At 47.0% G+C, this 20,253-nt stretch overlaps 5 protein-coding genes across 5 annotated transcripts; 3 read left to right on the top strand and 2 right to left on the bottom strand.

Annotated features, from left to right (window-relative positions):
- Positions 1 to 466: 466 nt before the first annotated feature.
- F4812DRAFT_88386 (uncharacterized protein) lies at positions 467 to 2,450 on the bottom strand. The gene has a single exon (XM_047939514.1). The coding sequence runs from the start codon at positions 2,177 to 2,179 to the stop codon at positions 1,064 to 1,066; it is 1,116 nt and encodes a 371-aa protein (XP_047788229.1). The 5' UTR covers positions 2,180 to 2,450; the 3' UTR covers positions 467 to 1,063.
- F4812DRAFT_460894 (putative triacylglycerol lipase) lies at positions 2,387 to 3,525 on the bottom strand (the record flags this gene model as incomplete). The annotated part of the gene is made up of 3 exons (XM_047937775.1): positions 2,387 to 2,447; positions 2,503 to 3,244; positions 3,312 to 3,525. 3 exons carry the CDS (start codon positions 3,523 to 3,525, stop codon positions 2,387 to 2,389), a joined length of 1,017 nt encoding a protein of 338 aa, XP_047788230.1.
- Positions 3,526 to 4,916: 1,391 nt separating this feature from the next.
- On the top strand, positions 4,917 to 6,657 carry F4812DRAFT_465842 (RTA1 like protein-domain-containing protein; the record flags this gene model as incomplete). Its single annotated transcript, XM_047938493.1, has 4 exons — positions 4,917 to 6,081; positions 6,135 to 6,309; positions 6,381 to 6,565; positions 6,598 to 6,657. The coding sequence occupies exons 1-4, from the start codon at positions 5,620 to 5,622 to the stop codon at positions 6,655 to 6,657; spliced, it is 882 nt and encodes a 293-aa protein (XP_047788231.1). The 5' UTR covers positions 4,917 to 5,619.
- A 3,695-nt stretch (positions 6,658 to 10,352) lies between these two features.
- Positions 10,353 to 12,095, top strand: F4812DRAFT_435040 (uncharacterized protein). Its single transcript, XM_047934740.1, has 2 exons — positions 10,353 to 10,585; positions 10,702 to 12,095. The coding sequence occupies exons 1-2, from the start codon at positions 10,504 to 10,506 to the stop codon at positions 11,787 to 11,789; spliced, it is 1,170 nt and encodes a 389-aa protein (XP_047788232.1). The 5' UTR covers positions 10,353 to 10,503; the 3' UTR covers positions 11,790 to 12,095.
- Positions 12,096 to 16,214: 4,119 nt separating this feature from the next.
- Positions 16,215 to 18,563, top strand: F4812DRAFT_88584 (ferric reductase NAD binding domain-containing protein). The gene is made up of 4 exons (XM_047939515.1): positions 16,215 to 16,613; positions 16,669 to 16,821; positions 16,875 to 17,752; positions 17,805 to 18,563. Exons 1-4 carry the CDS (start codon positions 16,384 to 16,386, stop codon positions 18,317 to 18,319), a joined length of 1,776 nt encoding a protein of 591 aa, XP_047788233.1. The 5' UTR covers positions 16,215 to 16,383; the 3' UTR covers positions 18,320 to 18,563.
- The last annotated feature ends 1,690 nt before the right edge of the window (positions 18,564 to 20,253 follow it).

The following is a 20,253-nucleotide window of genomic DNA, read 5'->3' on the forward strand; positions in this document are numbered from 1 at the left end:
ACTCGACACGTGGCTCGTATTTGCTGCACGCACATACACACACACACACACACATAATGTATATAAAGTAGGCAGGTATGTAATAGTAGGTACCTAATATACATATACATCCACGACCGGTTAGTGGTTGGTTCTAGAAGGCTTGGTCACGAATGTTATGAGTTGTCAAGATAGGTATGCAGTGAAAGTATAATGAGCTGTACAAGCTTCTTGAGCCACTGCTTGGACAGAAGCATACCTGCTTGAGATACGCGTCTCGGACGCCCGTTGTGTGTGTCTTTGAGTTACCGTTCTACCACCTGTGTGCCACGAGAGGCAAGTGGCTTTTTTGCATTCTCTCTACAAGGACTGGGATAGGTGCGTTAGAGTATAACAGGAGAAGATGTTGGAGGCACCTAATATGTTCAGTGGGTCGTATCCAATCAGTTGGGACGTTTTGGTTATCACGACGACATGAAAAAGGAGGCATAAAAAGTAAAAATGACTTATTTTAAACTATGTGCGAGTATACATGTATTCAATGTCCATACGCTATATCCCTGCCTATCATCCCAACTTATAAAATGATGTCAATGGTGTGAAGTAACCTTTACAAGAACCACCATTACGATGGGAGAAGTATAAGTATATGTTCTGTTATGTGACCGTGACAATGCCACCACCAAGAAAAAATACCGCTGCCCTTATCGTTCCTTCAAAGATATGATTCTTTTTTTTTCTAACCCAATATCCTTCTAAACAACCAAAAAAAAACATGTTTCATTTCCTTCCCTTCCTCCCTCCCTCCCTCCCTTCCTTCCTTCCTTCCTAATTCCTACTTTGCTCCAATTTGGGGGGGGGGGGGGGGGGGGGGTCCACCGCTGACCTGAGGAATGAGATTTTCTTCTCAGAGCGGTGGGATGTCATATAGCTCTAGGTCTTCTCGTTACGGGAGTTGGATTTGAGAAACCTGGAATCACATGACATCCTAATGTCAAGATGCAAACACACTAACAACGCTTTGAGCCTCTGAAGAGCTCTGAACCCCTTTTGGGAAACCAAGTCGCGATGTCAAGAACGACGTCTACGCGCTGAACAATTCTAATACAGCGTAGTACTCGTCTGGAATGAGAGATCTACTGATCACGAATAATAGATCAAATCTTTCTAGTGGAACTCCAGGATACCGCTTGGCGACGCTTTTGACGATGTTGTTTTGACACGAGGGGCACGGGTCGCCGCTCATGATCGTGACGAACATCCGTAAAATCGATACTGCATCCGGGGCGCACATGCCGGAAAGGGGCGACGGGAGGCACGAGCCAGGGCCTAGACCATGCATAAGCCATACCCACGCCCAAAGGATTTCGCTTGGGCGGGAGCAAAGCCCCTGGTGGTTGAACTTTTGATTGAACTGGGGTCCTCCTATCGTGGTGCGATCGTTGTACGCCTTCCATCCTTCCAGGTGGTGCTCGAAGAAGTAGCGCAGGCACGCGGGAACACGGCCAAACCCAATGCTGGACCCGAAGACCCATTCTTCGATGGCCGAGGAGCGGATAGCGCAGGTTTCTTTCTTCAAGTCCGGATTGTTGCTTAAACACGGCTGCACAGAGCGGTGATCCAAGCAAATTGTTGCGGATATACGACGAGAGAACATGTCGAATAGAAGTCTTTTTGGCTGGATGAAGGGGATGATGCTCGTCACTTTCGTCACGGTTTCCCAAGAAATCTGTTGCCGCATGAGCCGGTCCATCAGGCCTTGCGGATCTTTCCTTCTGATAACGTCTTCTCCTAAACGGTTGAGAATCTCGATGTCGACTATGTCGTAGGTGGAGATACAGCTTCGAGGCATACGGCTGACATCAGATGGACGCTTCGATAATGGCGATTTGATTAAGTGTCTCAAAGCTATCATTCTGCTTTGCTGACAGACTCGGAGAGCCACTATATCTTGGGAAGGTTTTGGGGTGTCCTCGATATCGGGAATGTTATCGTGATGATGTCCCGAGGGCGGCTGCGGTAATTCTATTAAGGTCGGACTGCCTTTTCGTGATAACCGGACCGCAGTGGGCGGTAGCGTTAACTCCCATATATCCCATTGAAGTTCTGTTGGAAGAGCATTGAACAGAGGGAATCCGCCTCGTGGCTGCTGAGGCTGTTGACCGATAAGTCGGTTGGTTGGGAGTTGAAGGTCTGCCATATCTTGGATCTGTTATTGTTTTCTTTTGGGGGAAGTTCTTGTGTTCTTGTGGTGATGGATTGCGTGTAGTGTTCTCTGATGAAGAATGATTCGGGGCCTTCATCAATTGACATAAGAGCAATGTAGGTAAACAATTGAGCCCGGACCTCTGGTCTCTGGGACGCGTCCGCGTATGAATAAACTCTCGAGCATGGACTTCTTTGGAAACTATAAACCCTCCTTTGCTAGCATATCAACTACATCGAGGTAGAATGCTATAGCGTTGAACCTTTTTTACGGATTAGCGTATGTGTAAAGAAGCACGAGAAGAGGTTTAAACTTACTTTGGGCCTTGACCCATCCACTTCAACAAAGTCCATCTCAGGTGATTCGTCCAGTTGATCAAATCCAGATGGCTGACATCTACTAAAGTCCCCTTATATGAGCCCCATTTAGAACTTGACACACCGACCAAACCGTCATTAGGACCTTCTACGTCGTTGATAATCTTATGGGAATGCCGGAAAGGCGAAAGCAAAGGAGGTTGATCCATCATAGCCCCGTATGAGAAGTAGCGAACGCTCGGATCATCTGGAGTTCGCGGGTTGAAACTTTCTGTCATATACGCTGGGGTGAGCTGCTCGAAAGCGCCCGTGTCCATACCCACGCCTTGAACGAACTGATATATACTCGGAAGTCTTTCTGGGCCGATCTCGTTGAACACGTAATCCGCAAAGGCGCTACCGCGGTGCGGAGAAGCAACGGTGACTAGAGATTTCACGTCCACATTTTTAGGTTGAAGGTTAGATATCATGTACCTAGAGTCTAAACCGCCCATAGAGTGAGCTATGATGTTCACGCTCTTATCCCGCGCAACCTCTGCAATGCCACGGGCCAACTTCTCAGCTCTCTGCTCGATGCTCCCAGATGGGGGCACTGATGCGGTTATAACGTCAACGCCGTTGGCTTTCAATGCATCAGTTATCCCGCGCCAATAATGAATGGCGGGTAGCCATCCCCCAGCCAGACGGAGTTCTGCGAATCCCAATAAGCCATGGGCGAGGACAACCGGGTATTTAGGAGTAGCTGAGGACTACGTCAGTTATATAGTCTACGATTAAGAAATATAAAAGAAGGTACATTGGCCCCGTACCGTAATGCTCTCTTATAGCAGCATAATCATCATATATCTGTTTCCCAAGGTCCTTCAACCTAGGATCGTCACCGTGTTGGGAAGAATAGGCCCTCGTGCTTCCCGGTGGTAAGAGCCGAGTACGCCGGGCTGAGAGGTTGAATGCGCCATGGAGTGAGTGAAGAGAAACAGGATATCTGCGACAATGGCTTATGGTACATCTAGATAGACTCATCGCTATAACATCAACCTCTTATATATATACTTAACCTATTTAAGGTATGTATGGTCTAGTTGAATGTTTTGCACTATGCGAAATCAATGACACGTCGTGATACAAATACAGGTACTGTAGATATTTGATGGTAGTAAACGATGTTGTATTGGTAACGTTTCTAAATGTGGGGCCAAGCACTGAGATCCCAAGAGGTAATAGGCATGCTTACCTAATGTAACACACCACAAGTACCTAGGTACAGTAAGAACTTTAAATCTAGACCCGTTCTAAACTTCTTTAGGCCTTCCCTTTAGGCCCTCCTCTTTGGAGTCGGGAGGCATCCGTAAGGCGTAACATTATGGTAACCTAGTTTTCTCCACAGAGGCCCGATGGGCGGGGTTTTGGCACCATCTCTTAAGCACGAAACTACCTACTATGTACCTAGGTACCTAAGGTACCTTAGGGTAGCGTCAGCTAAAGCCGACGGCTTTATCCACTAGAACTCAACTTGGGGAAGATCCTCTTCTACGGCTGCATAACGGTCACAGCAGGGAATGTTAAACCTCAGCCAACATTTTCACTTTTCTCCGCTACCTACCTAGACTCCAACCAACATGCATATCTTTTTTTCTTCTTGTTTTTTTTTCTCTTGCTGAATTTCCGCGGAGTATGGCTTATTAATGTTTATATATCGTATTTTTTTGTGTTACTTAATTTGTTCTTATTAGTTTTTTACTGCCTGAACAAAACAAGGGGGAATCTCGCGAACCCATGTAAGAAGCGTACCTCATAGATTGCGTTACCGGGTTCGCGCTTGTGAAGCTGCCGGTTTTGCGCCACCATATTGCATTTATCGCTAACAACTCAAGCAAACACGACCTCTGTATTCTCCAATCAAATACGTCCAGGCGTCAATTACGTCCGGCAGTCAAATTATGCTTGCTTTGCTCCTTGTCAGACCTCATCCTCTGATATATAGGTATATAAGATATAATATACGATCACTTTATGATAATCCTCAACTCACAATGTTCATAGAATCTTTCACATCTCACACAAAGGGAAGTCATCCTAGATCAGACTATCTAATATACGGTCTGCCCTATCGCTTAACCTCAAAAAAGCGAAGTCGTACAGTCCGATATCGAATACTTCTCGTACAGTGTCATGCAGTTGAGAGATCGAAATACATGGGCCAACAAACGGCCATAGGCGTGTTGGCATTAGCCGCGCTGGCTTGCCGATTCGCGTGTGATTGGCCCCTATCGACATGGAGCATCTACTTGAACCGTACTGTCGGGTCAGCCTTCGCCTTCATCGAACCCTAATCTGGCATCTCACGCCTGTTCCCATGCGAGGAGCACATTAGCAGCACATCGAGCAGCCTTGCTTGCAGAGGCCGCATCTTTCCGCAGACACATGTTGCTACAGTACTGATGTTGCTAGTAGATCGGCCTAAACTTTTGCTTTATTCTGCTATGTCCCCGTAACTTTACCCCGGCCCAAAAGAAATGGGAAATCAACGTTTCGCGGCCCGTGGGAAGACTACCTAGGCTCCATTTGAACCGATATTCTCGTTTGTCCACTATATGTGCTAGCCTCAGGGCGAAGAGATGGGTTAGGTAGGAACGTAGACGCGATATGACGGCCAAGGATTGGTTGATTGAACCTGCGGTGTTCCCTAGTGTAAACAGGTATCATCGCGCATACCAGCATCTTGTGCACCCTCCTTGTGGTAATCGCTTCTCCAATCCTGGAGCAGGCTATGGAGGGGGTAACCACCACGCGATTGATATGGGATGCACAAGTTCGTAGGGGCAAACCCCATATGCCATATCGGCTTGCCATGGAGAAATCCAGCTCGGGCCGGTGCATGGTGAAGGCTCATCCGATTTCTCACGCTGCTTAGATATATCACTGTGATTTCCTTTCCGGGTATTAAGAATCAACGCCCACTTAGGCTTGTGGTTCAAAGTCCGCCTACCCTTGCACGGTACCTTATACGCCCAATATTAAGAAGTCTAGGCGACTTATAAACTGGCTCCCCCCCATCTACGGCTTTTTCTTGTCTTCCAGATCGTCGTTTGCCCGATACGACACGAGACGTGTGTTATGGCTAATTCTACGGATTGCGTCTCGAGCCGCTGCTCGCGAGTCTTTCTCACTTACGAACCTTCCCTTGCTGGAAATGCGGTATTCTTAGCCTTATTTGCTATTCTACTTCCGGTCGCTTTTGCCTTGGGGATTAAGTACAAGAGCACGGTTTTTTCTACGGCACTGATGACGGGACTTGCATTGGAGGTGGTGGGCTATATCGGTAGAATCTTGTTGCATAATACGCCGGCCGATAGGAGTGGCTTCATTCTATTCTTGATTGGAACTACCGTAGGCCCGACATTCATCTGCGGCAGCATATTTTTCATAATACCGCGGATTATCACCGTCTATGGAGAGGAGCTTCGCTCATGGAGGCCGATTTGGTATTCTTTTCTCCTCCAAGGGCTGGCAACTCTATCTTTCGTCTTAGAGTTGGCAGGGGGGCTCGTCTCGACAATCCAAGATGATCAAGGAAGAGTATGCGTCTCATGTTGTATTGAAGAGAGTCTAGGAGTCTAACGTCTCTCTAGGTTGACATAGGGGCCCACGTTCTCGCCGCCGGGCTGGCTATCCAACTTGTTACACTAGTTATCGTCCTCGGACATGCTATTCTATGTGCGATCGCCATACATACGAGACACCATATGCTGGACATCAAGTTTGCCGGTATATATAATAGCGGATCTTTCAAAGCCTTTTTGTTTGGTAAGAAAAAGCGATATATGTGCCTAGATTTCTATGAAATCCTAAGAAGTTAACTCGTATTCAACACACAGCTTTCGCATTTGCGATTGCCTTACTCATCCTTCGAACAGCCTACCGAACGATTATGGCTGCCGAAGGCTACGACAGTTCGATCGCGCAATCGGAAACGCTATTACTGGTACTGGATGGATTAATGGTACTACTTGCTATTTTGGCCTTGCTAGTATTCTTTCCGGGACGAATTCTACGAGACTCTGTAAGCGAGATGCTACCTAATAGATCACCCAGAACGCCGCTTCAACCGATACGGGTGGCTCCCTACAGTTTGCCGCCATCGACCCAAGGTAGTCCGACTTACAATCAAACCGGGATTAAGTCCCCTATTCTGGGACATTCCCCAAGGAAGTCGGAACCGCTTCCTCACCGTAATATGGTGGATAGTGACAGTTTGTGGTGAGCGTGGGGCGGTATTATAGGGGCCAGGTAGAGATCATACATGTTCGCTGCAAGACTATTGGGAAGATTTATCAATATTGGGGGGGAGAAGGGGGAGAGGGGGGTTCAAGAGGCATGCAGTATTTCTAATCGCTGCCGATTAGGCCAATCACGGTTGCTTCTGGACAGATATTTGCTGTCATTTTCATATACCCTTCATTTGGTCATCGCAATGGATCGGTTTTGGAGGGTTTGGGGGTGTCACTCATTTGAATATGCTCATTTCTACGTTAGGCGTGGGCTTCGGCGTTGAGGTTGTCTCTTTTTCACGGAGCGTAAATACATGGGCAACTCTACGATAGGTGCGCGTTGTGGATTTAACTACTTTCTCTCTTCACAAAGCTATGCTAGTATTCTAAGTAAATTCTTGCTCGATATAGCCGAGATTAACTGCCTACTTCTCTTCTCTATGCTATAAGAATATTTACCTCGTTCCCTGGCATATTCTACCTGATAGCTTTACACCTTTCGCTAAAGTCATAGTTTAAAGTCTAATCTAATATCTAATACCACTGGGAATTTCGAATGTCAAGGCTAGAATTACAGTCACGGTACCTTAGATGACGCGTATAAAGACTTCTTTATGAGGTACATAGAGTCCAGCTCAAGCCTATAACCAAGCCTACTTACCATGAATAAGTGACCAAGGTTCATAGGTATTGTACAATCATAATGTAAACAACACTACAAAGAACATAAGCACCTAACTTAGGTACCTTAGTTATGTACCGTCCAGCGAAATTAAGCGATCACTCCCAATAAAAGAAAGAAAGAAATTCCCACATCAGCGCCCTTGCCCTCGATAAACTACCTAACCTACCGCAGAAACAAGCCTCTTTGTCCCAACCATCAGTCCCGCACCATACTGTCGGCGCCGGGGCTAGTCAACCACGGCGGTTCGGTTCAGCCGAAGCCCGTTCCTTGCATAGATTCTGCTGCTATTGGGCCTCCCTGCCTACCCACGGCGCTTGCCGGACAAAGAATTGTCAACACTACCTACTACCTAGGTGCTATGTGCGTAAGTTGACGAGTTGCGATCGGAGCCGACATCAAATTTCGCACATCAATGCCAATAGATTATAGTTCTTGATTTTTTTGGCGCTAGACAACCATGCCAGTGGTATGGAGACACAGAACGCTGGTCGGGGTTTGTATATGGCCTTGTCCCGCCAATGGAGAAGGAGGGAACTAGAAAAGGGGGTTGGAAGCCATCTACCCTACCCTACCTAGCGTGAATAGGACATAAATCCCGGTTACTGGGTATACCTTGCGAAGTGAGTCATTATGGCCGGCGGGTAACTATCGAACTAGAGGTGATGATCGCTAGTGTTCAAAAAATGCTCTGGATTAGGTAGGGGTCGAAGCTCATCCCTTACGTGGAACGACGCGCCAATTATCTTCAACGAGCACCAGGACACAGTGTGCTGGAGACTGGGGACAATATGTCTAGTAAGGTGCGCGTATCATGATATAGGCACCTATATCTTTTTAGGCCTGGAAACGACAGCGCTTAAAACATGATGAGAACGTGTGGATATGTATACCTATCCCGCCACCGCGGCTCACTCTCACTCAGTCAATACCGTCCCAGATTGGTCGGGATAGAAACTCCTAGATATTCCCTACTATGGGCATAAGGCGTAGACTTAGTACCTGAACAGCACATTGGTTGATTAAGCGGCTTGGTTAATACTTTAAAATGCCTACCTACCCCTTTTCCGCCTAGTTCTTGTTGCGATACCTAATGAACATAGGTAGAGTATTCAAAGCCTAAGATTAAGGTACATAGGTAGAATTATATCCTATCCATCTCAAGAAAATGAAATATAGTATAGGCCGCATGGTGTTGACCTTAGATACCTGTCATTTATATCGAGGTTTCCTCCTTATCTCATGTCTGTAGGACAGGTAGGTACCTTGAAAGCACATAGGATAGATTCCGGAGATATTTTTCTTTTGAGCCAGTTTACCTTGGCGTTTTAGGCGTCTGATGTTACGTTTATCAACTCTAGAATAATAAAGACTTTTTCCCCTCCAGCTATAGTAGGCCAGATAGTTTTGAGGTTTTGCCTGTGTGGGTTTTAAAATAAAAGCATTATCACTTTCCTCTGTAGAAAGGACATATGTACCTATGTAATCTAGGGGCTCCGAAACGAAGCCATGAGCTACGGATTAAACCCGAATATTTAATATACCGTCTCTACGAAGGGTTTGGAATTTTCGAGGCGCGACGATTCTATCCGCACTTTGCATCTTCTTATCCCCATATAAGCATAACCTTAGAATGGCTAACCTAGAAGCTTTGCCAGATTCTAACCTATTATTCCTTATGCTGCTCTAACAATAACAATCCTTTGTCTTGCGCTCGTTTCGCTTCAGGAAGCTTCAATGTCCGATACAATGCTCTTGATTCTTTATGCTCTTGTTTAGCCCTATACAAAGCTATATTAAACACAATTGAATCTCATATACTACCATGTCGCATTGTATGAATCTTGAAGACGGCAGCAAGGACCCTGTTCCACAACACGTTCGTCGTCTTTGGAAAGGCTCATTGTGTAGACGGGTTGGTAGGAATATCCATAGAAGCCTTTTCTAAGGGGGGAAAAGTATATAGTAGTTAAGTAGCATTATGTCTTTCGTCTCATATCCATCATCCCCCACGGATTTCACGCGATCAGCCCTTGGCTCAACAAGAAAGAAATATTGGCCCAATAAGTCTGGCTACGTTTAACATTCAATATTTGATTGGTAATTCAAAAGGAAATTCATACGCTGCTATCCAAACTTTTAGAACCATGTCTTCGGGCCGGCCTTCAAGCCCTGCAGGCCCTTCCAGCCATGCAGGGCCATCAGGAAATACGGAAAATGCTGGACACACCCCATCCAACAATATCCTCAGTGGGTTTTCTCTGCCTGACCCTAGCTTTAACCCCTTTGACAATCACGTTATCACGGCTTATTCCCAGGCTAAAGAGAAAGGTGTCCTTCCCGACGAGGATTCCATTGAAGCTGACATTGAGAAAGAAGCCGAACGGCGAGTCGCAAGCTGGGAGTCTGAGACCGGCCGAAAAGCCACGGACGAGGAATACGAACATATGATGGCGCGTATCCGAAGGATACGTAACGGCGAATGGCTCCAAGGTCTGAAAACGCAACTCAACGGGGAGACCCAAGTTTCAATCGCCCACTTCAACCACGTCGTATCAGAGAACGAGGAATTGGTACGGCATGTTGCTAAGAAGTCCCTTGAAAGGGTCGTAGACAGACGTGAGAGAGATATGGAAATTGCCCGACTGAATGAAGAGCTCCAAACACTCAAGGAAGATCAAACGATAGAAAGAAATGAACTCAATGCTCGGATCAAACAACTCGAAACGGAGTATTTAACGATGCAAAACGAACTTAGGGCGCAGATCGAAGAACTAGAGAGAGACCATGCGGCCGAAAAGGAACAACTTGCGACCCGGCTTGCAAAGCTAGAGGAAGCACACCCAAAAGCTCAGGAGGATCTTGAGGCCCGCATTAAAGAGCTCGAGAAAGAAATTTCGGTGCATATAACCGAAAAAAAGAAGCTCAATCAAGATATTGAAGAGCTAAAGAAAGCCCATTCTGCCGAAAAAGATCAACTGGCGGCCAAAATTGCGGAATTAAAGGAAGTGCATTCGAAAGCTCAGGATAAACTCAAGGCCCGTATTGATGAACTTGAGCAGCAAAATTCGGTCGTGTCTTCGACTAGAGATAAGGAGCTCAAGGCCCGGATCGAAGAGCTTGAAAAAGACTATTCAACAGCCCAGGACGAGCTCCTTAAATTAGAAGAGACCAATAAAAAACTCGGAGAGGACAAAGCCCAGGCACAAAAGAACTTGGAAAAGCTAGAAGGAGACAGAGACCTACTGCAGACTCAACTCAAAGAAGCTCGGGACCGCGAGGAACGGCTGCAAGAGGAAAACCACAAGCAAGAAACTGAGTTGCAAGGTTGTCATAGGGGCCGCAACGTGCAGGATGAGAAGATCCAGGATCTTAGAGACCAATTGAACGAGGCTCGGGCCAGAGAAAAGCCTCTGAAGGACGAGAACAGACGCCTTGAAGATGAGGTTGCCGACCTCAAGAGGCAGCTCGATGAAATGGCAACCAAAGGTAATGGTCCAGCAAACAGCCCAGGTAGCGGATCAACCAATGGACCAGGTAGTGAATTAGGTAACGGTCCTGGTAGCGGCTCTGATAATGGTTCAGGCAGCGGGCCGGGCAGCGGATCAGGCAATGAAGAATCTGACGGTACTAGTGACGGCTCAGGTAACGGGAACTACCAGTTCGACACTGTCAAGCTACTTCGAGAGCTTAAGGAGGCCAAGGCGACCAACGGGGAGTTAAGCGAAGAGAGCGAAGAACTCCTGGCCCACTGGATGGCTAGAGTTGCCGACGAACATAACCTCCTGGAGTTCTACGCGGCCGTGGCCGACGTGCGACGAGATATGGGCAAGTTAAGGAGGCGGGTGGTCGCCTTCTACAACAGCCTCGGGAACGACGACACGGCCATAAGGGCGGAAGACGCGCTTGCCAATCTGGAGAAGCAGATCGGGGATCAACCCGGAGAAGCGCTCGGCGCCCGTCTGTGGGGCCTCAAGCTTGTGGCCGAGAAGCAAATGCTCGAGACCCAGCTGATGACGCAGGTTGTCAGGAATGACACCCTGAACGTGAAGCTGGAAATGGCGAAATCCGACGAACAGATCGACATGGAGGTGCGCAAGGATTACGGTATCTACAACGAAGCCGAGATCAGCAAACGGGTCGACTCAGAGACCCAGAGCTTCCGGGTGCATCGTCGTGAATTGTTGAGTAGGATATTTGACTGCGCTAACAGGTTTGACGTGATCGCTCTTCAATGCCCTCACCAACCAACCCAAGAGGCTATCAGGGCTGCGTCTGACGAGTACTTGTCTCCTCTTAACTTGCCCAGGCCGACGTTCCAAGAGGCGCGCTAATTGGTACGGGAGTAGCGTCTGAAAGGTTTCTGTTGATGTCGTGAGAGATGGTAGTCCTCGCTACGCGGTCTTAATGCGGAGCGGTCAATAGCTGATACATCACAAAGCGGCCGAGTGACACCTATAGTTAGGTAGGTAGGGTCGGGGAAAAGAGGGTACTTTGTAGTCCACATAGCTAGGCGTTTGGGTGTGGTGATCTTCAGTCTTCATAGTGTTTCTTTTATCGGTTTACTCGTAAGTTTCGGTTTGATTAGTAGATGGTTATCTAGGTAATGCATTAATGAAATATTTCATGTATAGTTTGCAGTTTGATACTTACATACTTGCCTAACATGTATGTGTCTTGGGTTGAAAAATAAAAATCGGACGCCGTCGTGATGCCGTGCTTCTTGGTCATTCACGCGTGAATGTTCCACTTCGGGCCGTCCCCGGCCATTATGTGTTACTTATTTCGGACATTCTCATTACTCTTGCATAGATGTAGGGCTAATCTTGTCGGAGTTTTCTGGAGTCCTGCAAGATCGATTTGCAGCGGCCGTTGTCATGATGCGGGGAAAACTCGCTAAGGAAATATCTCACACGCCGCCATGTAACTCGAGCTTGTTCTGAAAGAGAGCCTAGAAAAAGGACCTTCTGACAGAACAAGGATCGCAAATCCTTGACAAAGGGTGGCCATATGGTTGCGGAGGTACATCTCCAACCCCTCAAAATTCATGTGTCTTTTGGTTCACACATTGGATTTTCACCCCTTTATGTAACTGTATATCCAAAAATAATTGGCTCGGGAGCCAACTCAAAGTTGGTTATGCACGGATGAAGAGAGCATGGTGTTTTCGATAGCGGAGCATCTCTCCGCGGTTGAAGGACCGGAATGGACAGCGGCATTACCATGTTATGCACCCGAGCATACATGAGGGAACTAGGTGGAAGTGGTACCATCCACCTTTCGCTCGTATTGTCAATGTAGGTATTCAGGTGTTCAAAGCCTTTGTCTAAACAAGCTCAATCGCTTATGTAAATGTCGCATAGCCAAGAGATCCCGATAGTAGGAGCGCATTTTCGACCGGGAGCATGGAACGCAATTAATTGTCGTGAGAAGTGCAGTTAAGCTTGCATTGCAGGCATGCCGGTTTCCGCTCCAACGACTGCTAATCCCACGACGTCAACAACAATATATATATAAAGCGTCCGGGAACTGTCATGCAGCTACAAGATTTATTAATCCGGGGCAATACTTAGGCTTCATGGTTTCCCCAGATTATCGTCCGGTAAAATTCGATAGGACGCTTCCCTACGACAGTTTTCCCTTGTAAGGTTTCAATGCAGCTTGCGTGATATCATTTCAAATTAATTCAATGCATACGTAACCTAGGTACCTGTTAACTCTCATACAGTGAAGAATATTGGAGAAATGATAAATAAACGTTGGTGTATCTCGAAGAAACTTGGTATCACGCCAATAACGAACGTATCTACGCTATTGAAGCTGATGACTAGTATAAGGGCGAATGAGTAGGTACCTAGGTAGTTATCTAGGTTAGAGGTAGGTAGATAAATAGAAATATCGAGTTGGCAAGACTGAACTGCGCATATGATGTTACTGTCTAGATGAAGGCGTTGAGGTTATTGTTGAATCAACCGCGTAACCCGATGACAGATTGAATCATATGTCTTTTTTGACAGAGTGTCCAACCTCCAATCTCTGTCCTGATCTAGATCATCGGAGAGATTGTGTTGGAAGCACAAAGAGCCTCATAGCTTTATGTACCTCACACCTACCTAGGTAACCTACCTGGTATTATACAATATATTGTTTAGGTGTAGGTTAGGTCGGGGGTAGTTTTTAAAGTAAGATCAATCCTCTTGGACTAGACATACATAATCGGCCAAGAGACAAGGCTACGTTCCTTTCGGACTGGTTCTAAATAAGATTATCGGTTTCTTTCTTTCTTGATACTGACTGCCTAATCCGGCTTGTCGGTGAAATAATTCGTAAAATGTAGCAGAGACAGGCGAGCATGTCATAACCAGGGTTTATTGTGTTAGCTAGCCTTGTCCGTTAGAGGATCGAAGCCTGGCCCGCGATAAGGTTGGGAGTTGAACCGCCACTGTTACAATGATTCTCTTCGACTGCCGTATAGTATATAGTTGTCAGGGGGTGAACGATTAGACATCGCTTCTTGAGCCAGTAAGAACGCTCCTCCCAACTAGAGCGGGAGTACTCCTTGTTGATTAGTCGGGATATGTTAGCCGCGGTGGAGACTATGAGCGCTTCTCGATGCCTTATCGTTAGACTTGTCGCAGTGTAAGTGGAACATATCAAGAGGCATATAATGACTAGCGAATGCGAGACGTGTTGTTTTTTTCACATGAAAAACCACATGCTGACAAGTAGCTGACACGATCTCGGCCCGCCTAGCAAATTGCCAAAGACATAAGGGAAATAGATTACACGGCCTAAACGAAACATTTTCCGGCCGAAAGGCATGCCTCATGCTTCATGCTGACCTAGGGGACACGCATCAAAATTCGCAAAGGCCCCAGAGACCTAGTAATCAGGATGTTACGTGGAGAATGAGGATCCACGGCCACAAATGTTGATTGATCCAGAGATGGCGTTTGACCTCTCAACAAGTCTATCCTATTCGATGGACGTCCTATGAAGGTGCATCGGCCCGGGAAACAGCGCAATCCGACCCCTGGTTTTGCAACTTGAGAGACGGATTTTAGGTAGCAGTGACACATGTATCTTGAGAGTTAACTCAACGAGGATGAATAGCGGAAGGTTTTGCTATTTTACGCCATATGATAGAGACGTGATGTGGTTGTCCGAGGAACCAGGCACCGTAGTGGTATCGCGGTAAGAATCTACGCTACGGACACCGGAATATCTAGATCGGTAATAAGCTGTTGCCCAGCTAGAGTTCGTAGGGATTCCATATACACAGTTCAACGGTAGGATTAAAAAAACGTTTGCGGCGTCGATTTCTAGGAACACTCACAGGTACATGGTAAGAGGCATCGATCCTTGTACGGGAAATCCCCACCGAAAGGTAGGTAAAAAGACTTCTTAGGTACGAGCTGTAGAGAAAGGCTTTCTACGGCTGTGGATCGTCCGGAATTTCGACAAGGTTGATAGAGGCGATGGATTTAGCCAAATTATGTACCCTTGACTTCCGACAGTAGCATAGCTGGTTTGGGATTGACTACCAAAGTTATCGTAAGATTTCGTCAGATTTCGTAGAGTTGAGTTACCAAGGGAAAATCGAAGGAGAGTGTTTGAAAAGGGAAAGAAATCAAGGAATGGGACGAATCGCAGCAAAGCCCACTAGGGCTGCAAAGCATGAAAGTAGAGCAACTGCTACGTACCTGACCTAGCCTAACCTAACTTCCTCTATTGGGGGTACGGAACGGGGGGAATTGGTTGTTGTGATCCACCAACTCGGGCACTAAACTAAAACCCCCAGACACCCAGTAGCCTTCCAATTAAGACCCCTGCTAGCCTACCTAACCCTATCTTACGGTTAGGTACATACATATGCATGTATACAGTACTTGCGGGTAGATAAGCCGGTACCTAATCCACAATATTCTACTACCATGTAACCTTGTTCTCACTCTCATCATCTTCAACCTATTTTTTCACCCTCTTCACTCTTCACTACCTAACCTAACTTGACATCTACCTGTCAAATCAAGCACAGCTACCTAATCTTCAGGGTCTAGAACATCAGCCCACATATTCTTCCTTCTCCTTCCCTGACTAGTAGTATACTGTCTTATTAATCCCGTCTAGTCTATAGCTCCGCCAACCTGGACCTCGAGCTGCAAGTAGCCATGTCACTTCGGCTTCATAATCGCAATCTTGCTCCATCTACATACTTCTATCCACATACGTCTACATACCTTAGTCACCCGTGCGAATCACATTTCGTAAGAGGCTTACTGTTATACCTCCGAACGTAGTACTGTATCATCTTCACTCCAAAATGCAACTTCCTCGTTACAAGAACGGGACCGCCTCACCATTACCAGTGAGCCATCAAGCCCCTGTCCGATACTTGTTTGTTTGCATGCATGTAGAATCATTGATCATGGTGTTTTCCGAGTATCAGAAAAAGGTACTTCCCCTTTGGGAATAAAGATCCAGTAAAACGTAGTCTCTGATAACTTGTGCGAGACCATGGCCACAGACATGTGCTTCGCCAACTTTTTCGACTCCGGCGGGACTAGCAAGAGAGTTGGCCATGATATAATTCGGGCTGCGCCCATTCACTTTCTCCTCCGAGCCAAGAATGTTTGCGTTCAGAAAAGTTGATAGATTACGTCCGCTTCCAAGGTGGCCTATTAGCTGATCCGCCTCATCCTTTGAAGACTCTGACATCAGGTCAACGGCTCTCCACTCGGTCCCGATCTACATACGTACAATAAAGGTGTACCTCAACTCAGACGCGTACTTGCGTATACTACTGATAACACACTATACTATTGTTATTTTATAAGACGTATTCCCCTCCTTCGTTTCTTAAGGGGTTCTCACTGTAGGTTCAACGAACCGACAAACAACCCCGAGGTCATCACCACCTTTGAAACTATGAGTTCACCAACAACCGGGTCGGCGTCGGCAGAAGCCGTCGCAGAAGCTGCATTCCACGTATATTTAGAGCAGCGGCAAATTAGGAACGCGAAAGTGTTGGTGCACTACGCAGCAGGACTGAGTGCCCTCATCGGCGTCTTCATCATTTCTCATTGGCTTCATTTATTAGCTATCAGACTTGGCTGGTCTCGTAAGCCAATCTTTCTACCTTTCGTTGCCATTGCAAGGTAAGCACACCTGTCATACGAAATGCAGGCTTTTATGAACTAATAACTTCCTTAGAGTTTCCAGGAGAACATTTATACAAAGTCTACCTGGCTTTACCTCTGTCGGGCATGCCGTCCTGGTGACCGCCTATGTGGCTCTTAATGTCCTGTTTAGCTTCTACAATGTCGATTATAGCAAGGCTACGGACCTATGTGCCCGGTTCGGCTGGTAAGCTCTTATATCACTGCTTCCATTTTCACCGCTAATACGTGATATGTTAGGATGGCAACAGGTAATATGGTCTTGGTAGTCTTCCTCGCACTGAAGAATACACCTTTAGCGATTTTTACGGCTTACTCTTATGAACGACTTAATGTCTTACATCAAACTGCCGGATATACCACATTGCTATACACCATTTTACATGCCGCTATCTACACGGCCTACTTTTTCAAAGAAGGAATGGTATACATCCTCCGATTGGATATTGTCACTGCCGGCATCATCCTTGGGTTTGCCCTGCTGTTCTCTGTCCTCGCCGGTATGACTCTGAGGCATATTAAGTATGAACTCTTCTACGTCATACATGTGGCCCTTTTTGTCGTTATTGTCGTTACCCTGGGTCTGCATCGTCCCAATTTCAATCCTGACAGGACATTATACGCGACCGTAATTATTGGTGCGTTATGGTTTGCCGATCGCCTTATTCGGTTCTGTCGACTTGTGTATAACAGCATCAACAACGAAGCCAATGTTTACGCTCTCCCGAACGGCGGTACGAGAATAGTTCTCAAGAAGCCCTTACTACGCGCGCGACCCGGAAAGCACTGCTATGTTTGGCTACCACGAATTCGCGCCTTTGAAACTCATCCTTTCACCATTGTCGCGAATGAACCTATGGAACTCGTCATCAACACATACAGTGGCTTTACTAAGGCTCTTCATAAATACGCACTAAAAAACCCCGGAGCCAGTCTTAAGGTCTCGGTAGAAGGTCCTTACGGCACATTACCCGATCCTATGGACTTCGACAGAGTCGTTCTGGTTGCAGGTGGCTCTGGCGCAACGTTCACGTTCGGAATGGCAGCTGATATGCTGGCACGAATGTCTGAAAACTCTAAACAACGAATTGACTTTATCTGGGCTGTCAAGGGTCACGGTAGGCCAACACCCTTATTAACAAGTTTATCAGCATACTAATTCGCACACAGAAAATCTATCGTGGTTTACGCAACACCTTCAAAACCTTAGCAATCATGTCCATGCCCCCAAAATCGCCCTTAAGCTTCATCTTACAAGATTCGCGCCCTCGTCGTCCATTAACCGAGACGACTCTATAGAACGACGGTCAACGTCAGTTGCCTCTGCAGATATGAAACCTTCAAACCTGGAAAGGGGCAATGATAATTTCGCCATCAGCGGCCCTGGCTCTTCGGCTGTTACTCGGTATGAATCCGACAAAGATGAAAAGGATATGGAAGCGATGCGCCATCAGGAGATCCCCTCAGCGGCAACAAGCACTACAATGTTACCCATTGTTCATGGTCGGCCCGACACAGAGGCCGAAATCAGAGCTGCAGTTGAGTCTCTGAGTAATGATCAACGAGTCCTCATCGCTGCTTGTGGACCTAGTAGCTTGACTAAGATAGTCCGCGACATTGGGGCTAGCTACATCAAGGTTGACGGACCTGCAGTTGAGGTTCACTGCGAACAATTCGGTTGGTGATTTCGGGTTTCTTTTCCATTACGTATCTATGAGAGACTTGAGATGATCTATTATCACCTATGATTTTACTTGGCGTAGACGGCGCTATTGGATATACCATCTTACACCAGCTATTAGCTACCTGGAACTGAGGGCGTTTGGTAGAATTCGTACTACGATTATCGATCTACGTAGACATTGACACGTCACGTGTCTCTTATTTAGGATACAAATATATCGAATTTACTCGAACTTATTAATGCCCCGGTACGAAACGTTGACTAGTACAGTCTAACAAGTTCTGAACTATGACTTATCACGACGCACAAGAAGTCCGACATAGTTTCCAAAGGACCGAGGCACTTGTAAATCCAGACCTGATCAACACGGGGGATAGGAAATAGCCATCCCACAACCTGTGGAGCACACATTAGCACGTCAGCGATCTGCGACCAAGTATCCATCATCGCGCATTCTGTACATGCCTTATTGGTAAAACTCTCTTACGACCACGGCGTAACATCTAGACAACCAGTGGGGCCGCTCCCTATTACCAATGCATTACATAGGTTGCATTTCATTAGGAAACCAAACCTTGACCCCTGGCCTTTTCGACAATAAGAGCCGTTAGGCGCAGTCGTAATATCAGATCGTGTCGTATCGAATCGAATCGTAGATCTTTTCCCAAGGGTGACAGAAAGCTACCTTATCTTAAGGCCGACTTGGCCAAGTCTATTAAGACTGCATACCAGACCTACCTATCTAGGTACCTAACCCAGTCAAGGAGCCGCAGGGTAGACTCACTACACTTAAAACAAGCATAATTATCATCTTATCATCTTATCCAATCACAGTCGTAAACGGCTATGTTCGAGACACACACATCATCTAATTGTGAAGGGCGACCGTAAATGACGAGCATGAGCGTGGGGGGATGCTCACATGTCAGTGGCTGGCTGCATGAGTACTTTACGGCGCAGACAGTTAAGACAAGACGAGACAGTCCCAACGCCGGTACTTGCCTGATCCGCACTGCACGCCGTATCCGCATCCAAGGAGTGTATATCCATTCTTTGCAGCGAGCCAAGCGAAAGACGGCCAATTCTAGTAAAATAAGCCTCGATGCCATGACGAAGCCTTGACTCTACCCAATCCTTCGGTATCGAACTGGAGAAGGCGATGTTGAACCCCCTTACGTCCTTGTCGCGTCGCAACATTTTCAAAAGAGGGAGGATTGCGCAAGTTTTTCTTCATCGACAAGGTCGAAAACGGACTGTTTCTTCTAGTTTTGCCCCGGGGCTGCTCTTCTGTCATACCCAATCCGGTCTTGGCCCCGGCCTGTCATTGACTGACCGGCGAATCCATCTCGCTTTAGGCGGCTGACAGGATTACGATCCCAACGCGGAGCTATCCGGGCTTTGTGTGTGCGCTAAAATTTTGGTATGTATGTATAACAGGAGCCGGAGCAATGGCAAACAAGCGCGAGAAAAAAAAAAGGACAAGACGGCGTTCGGTGATCCTATCAGGGACCACTAACTACCTAGCTGATGACGCGGGTTTGGGCTTACATGAGAATCTTATATCCCCACGAAACGTTTGCCCGCAACGCAGCGCAACGCAACGCACCTATCGGCGCGGACCCCATCAGCCTCTCCTTCAGATGACCTAGCTTGCGCAGACGCGGCGTGTGACGAGGGGATATCACACCTGCACCCTACAGCAAACGATCTGGGGAATCGGACCCCCGGGGCCTGTGTGCCCCGAATACCTACCTTCTCCTGCTTACCCTACGGGGCCCAAGATGGCCAAGGCCCCAGGCGCCGTTGGCAGAAACAAGCGGCGGCGTCGTCGAGTTCCGTAGTTTTTGTTTGTCCGAATGTCTCGGGGCTTCTGCGATGGCGTGAGCCATTCGCTATTAATGGCAATATCTAGTTACCTAGTTGTTTACATGAAGT

The sequence above is a fragment of the Daldinia caldariorum genome, assembly GCF_022478825.1.
Source record: "Daldinia caldariorum strain CBS 122874 unplaced genomic scaffold F4812scaffold_13, whole genome shotgun sequence".
Lineage (NCBI taxonomy): Eukaryota > Fungi > Ascomycota > Sordariomycetes > Xylariales > Hypoxylaceae > Daldinia > Daldinia caldariorum.

Excerpts from the sequence above, each read along its gene's own strand:
- F4812DRAFT_88386 (XM_047939514.1), bottom strand. The coding sequence starts at position 2,179 with ATGGCAGACCTTCAACTCCCAACCAACCGACTTATCGGTCAACAGCCT.
- F4812DRAFT_435040 (XM_047934740.1), top strand. The coding sequence starts at position 10,504 with ATGAACTTGAGCAGCAAAATTCGGTCGTGTCTTCGACTAGAGATAAGG. Across the intron at positions 10,586-10,701 it reads ATCGAAGAGCTTGAAAAAGA|TGCAGACTCAACTCAAAGAA; the intron begins CTATTCAACAGC and ends ACAGAGACCTAC.
- F4812DRAFT_88584 (XM_047939515.1), top strand. The coding sequence starts at position 16,384 with ATGAGTTCACCAACAACCGGGTCGGCGTCGGCAGAAGCCGTCGCAGAA. Across the intron at positions 16,822-16,874 it reads CTATGTGCCCGGTTCGGCTG|GATGGCAACAGGTAATATGG; the intron begins GTAAGCTCTTAT and ends GTGATATGTTAG. Across the intron at positions 17,753-17,804 it reads CTGGGCTGTCAAGGGTCACG|AAAATCTATCGTGGTTTACG; the intron begins GTAGGCCAACAC and ends ATTCGCACACAG.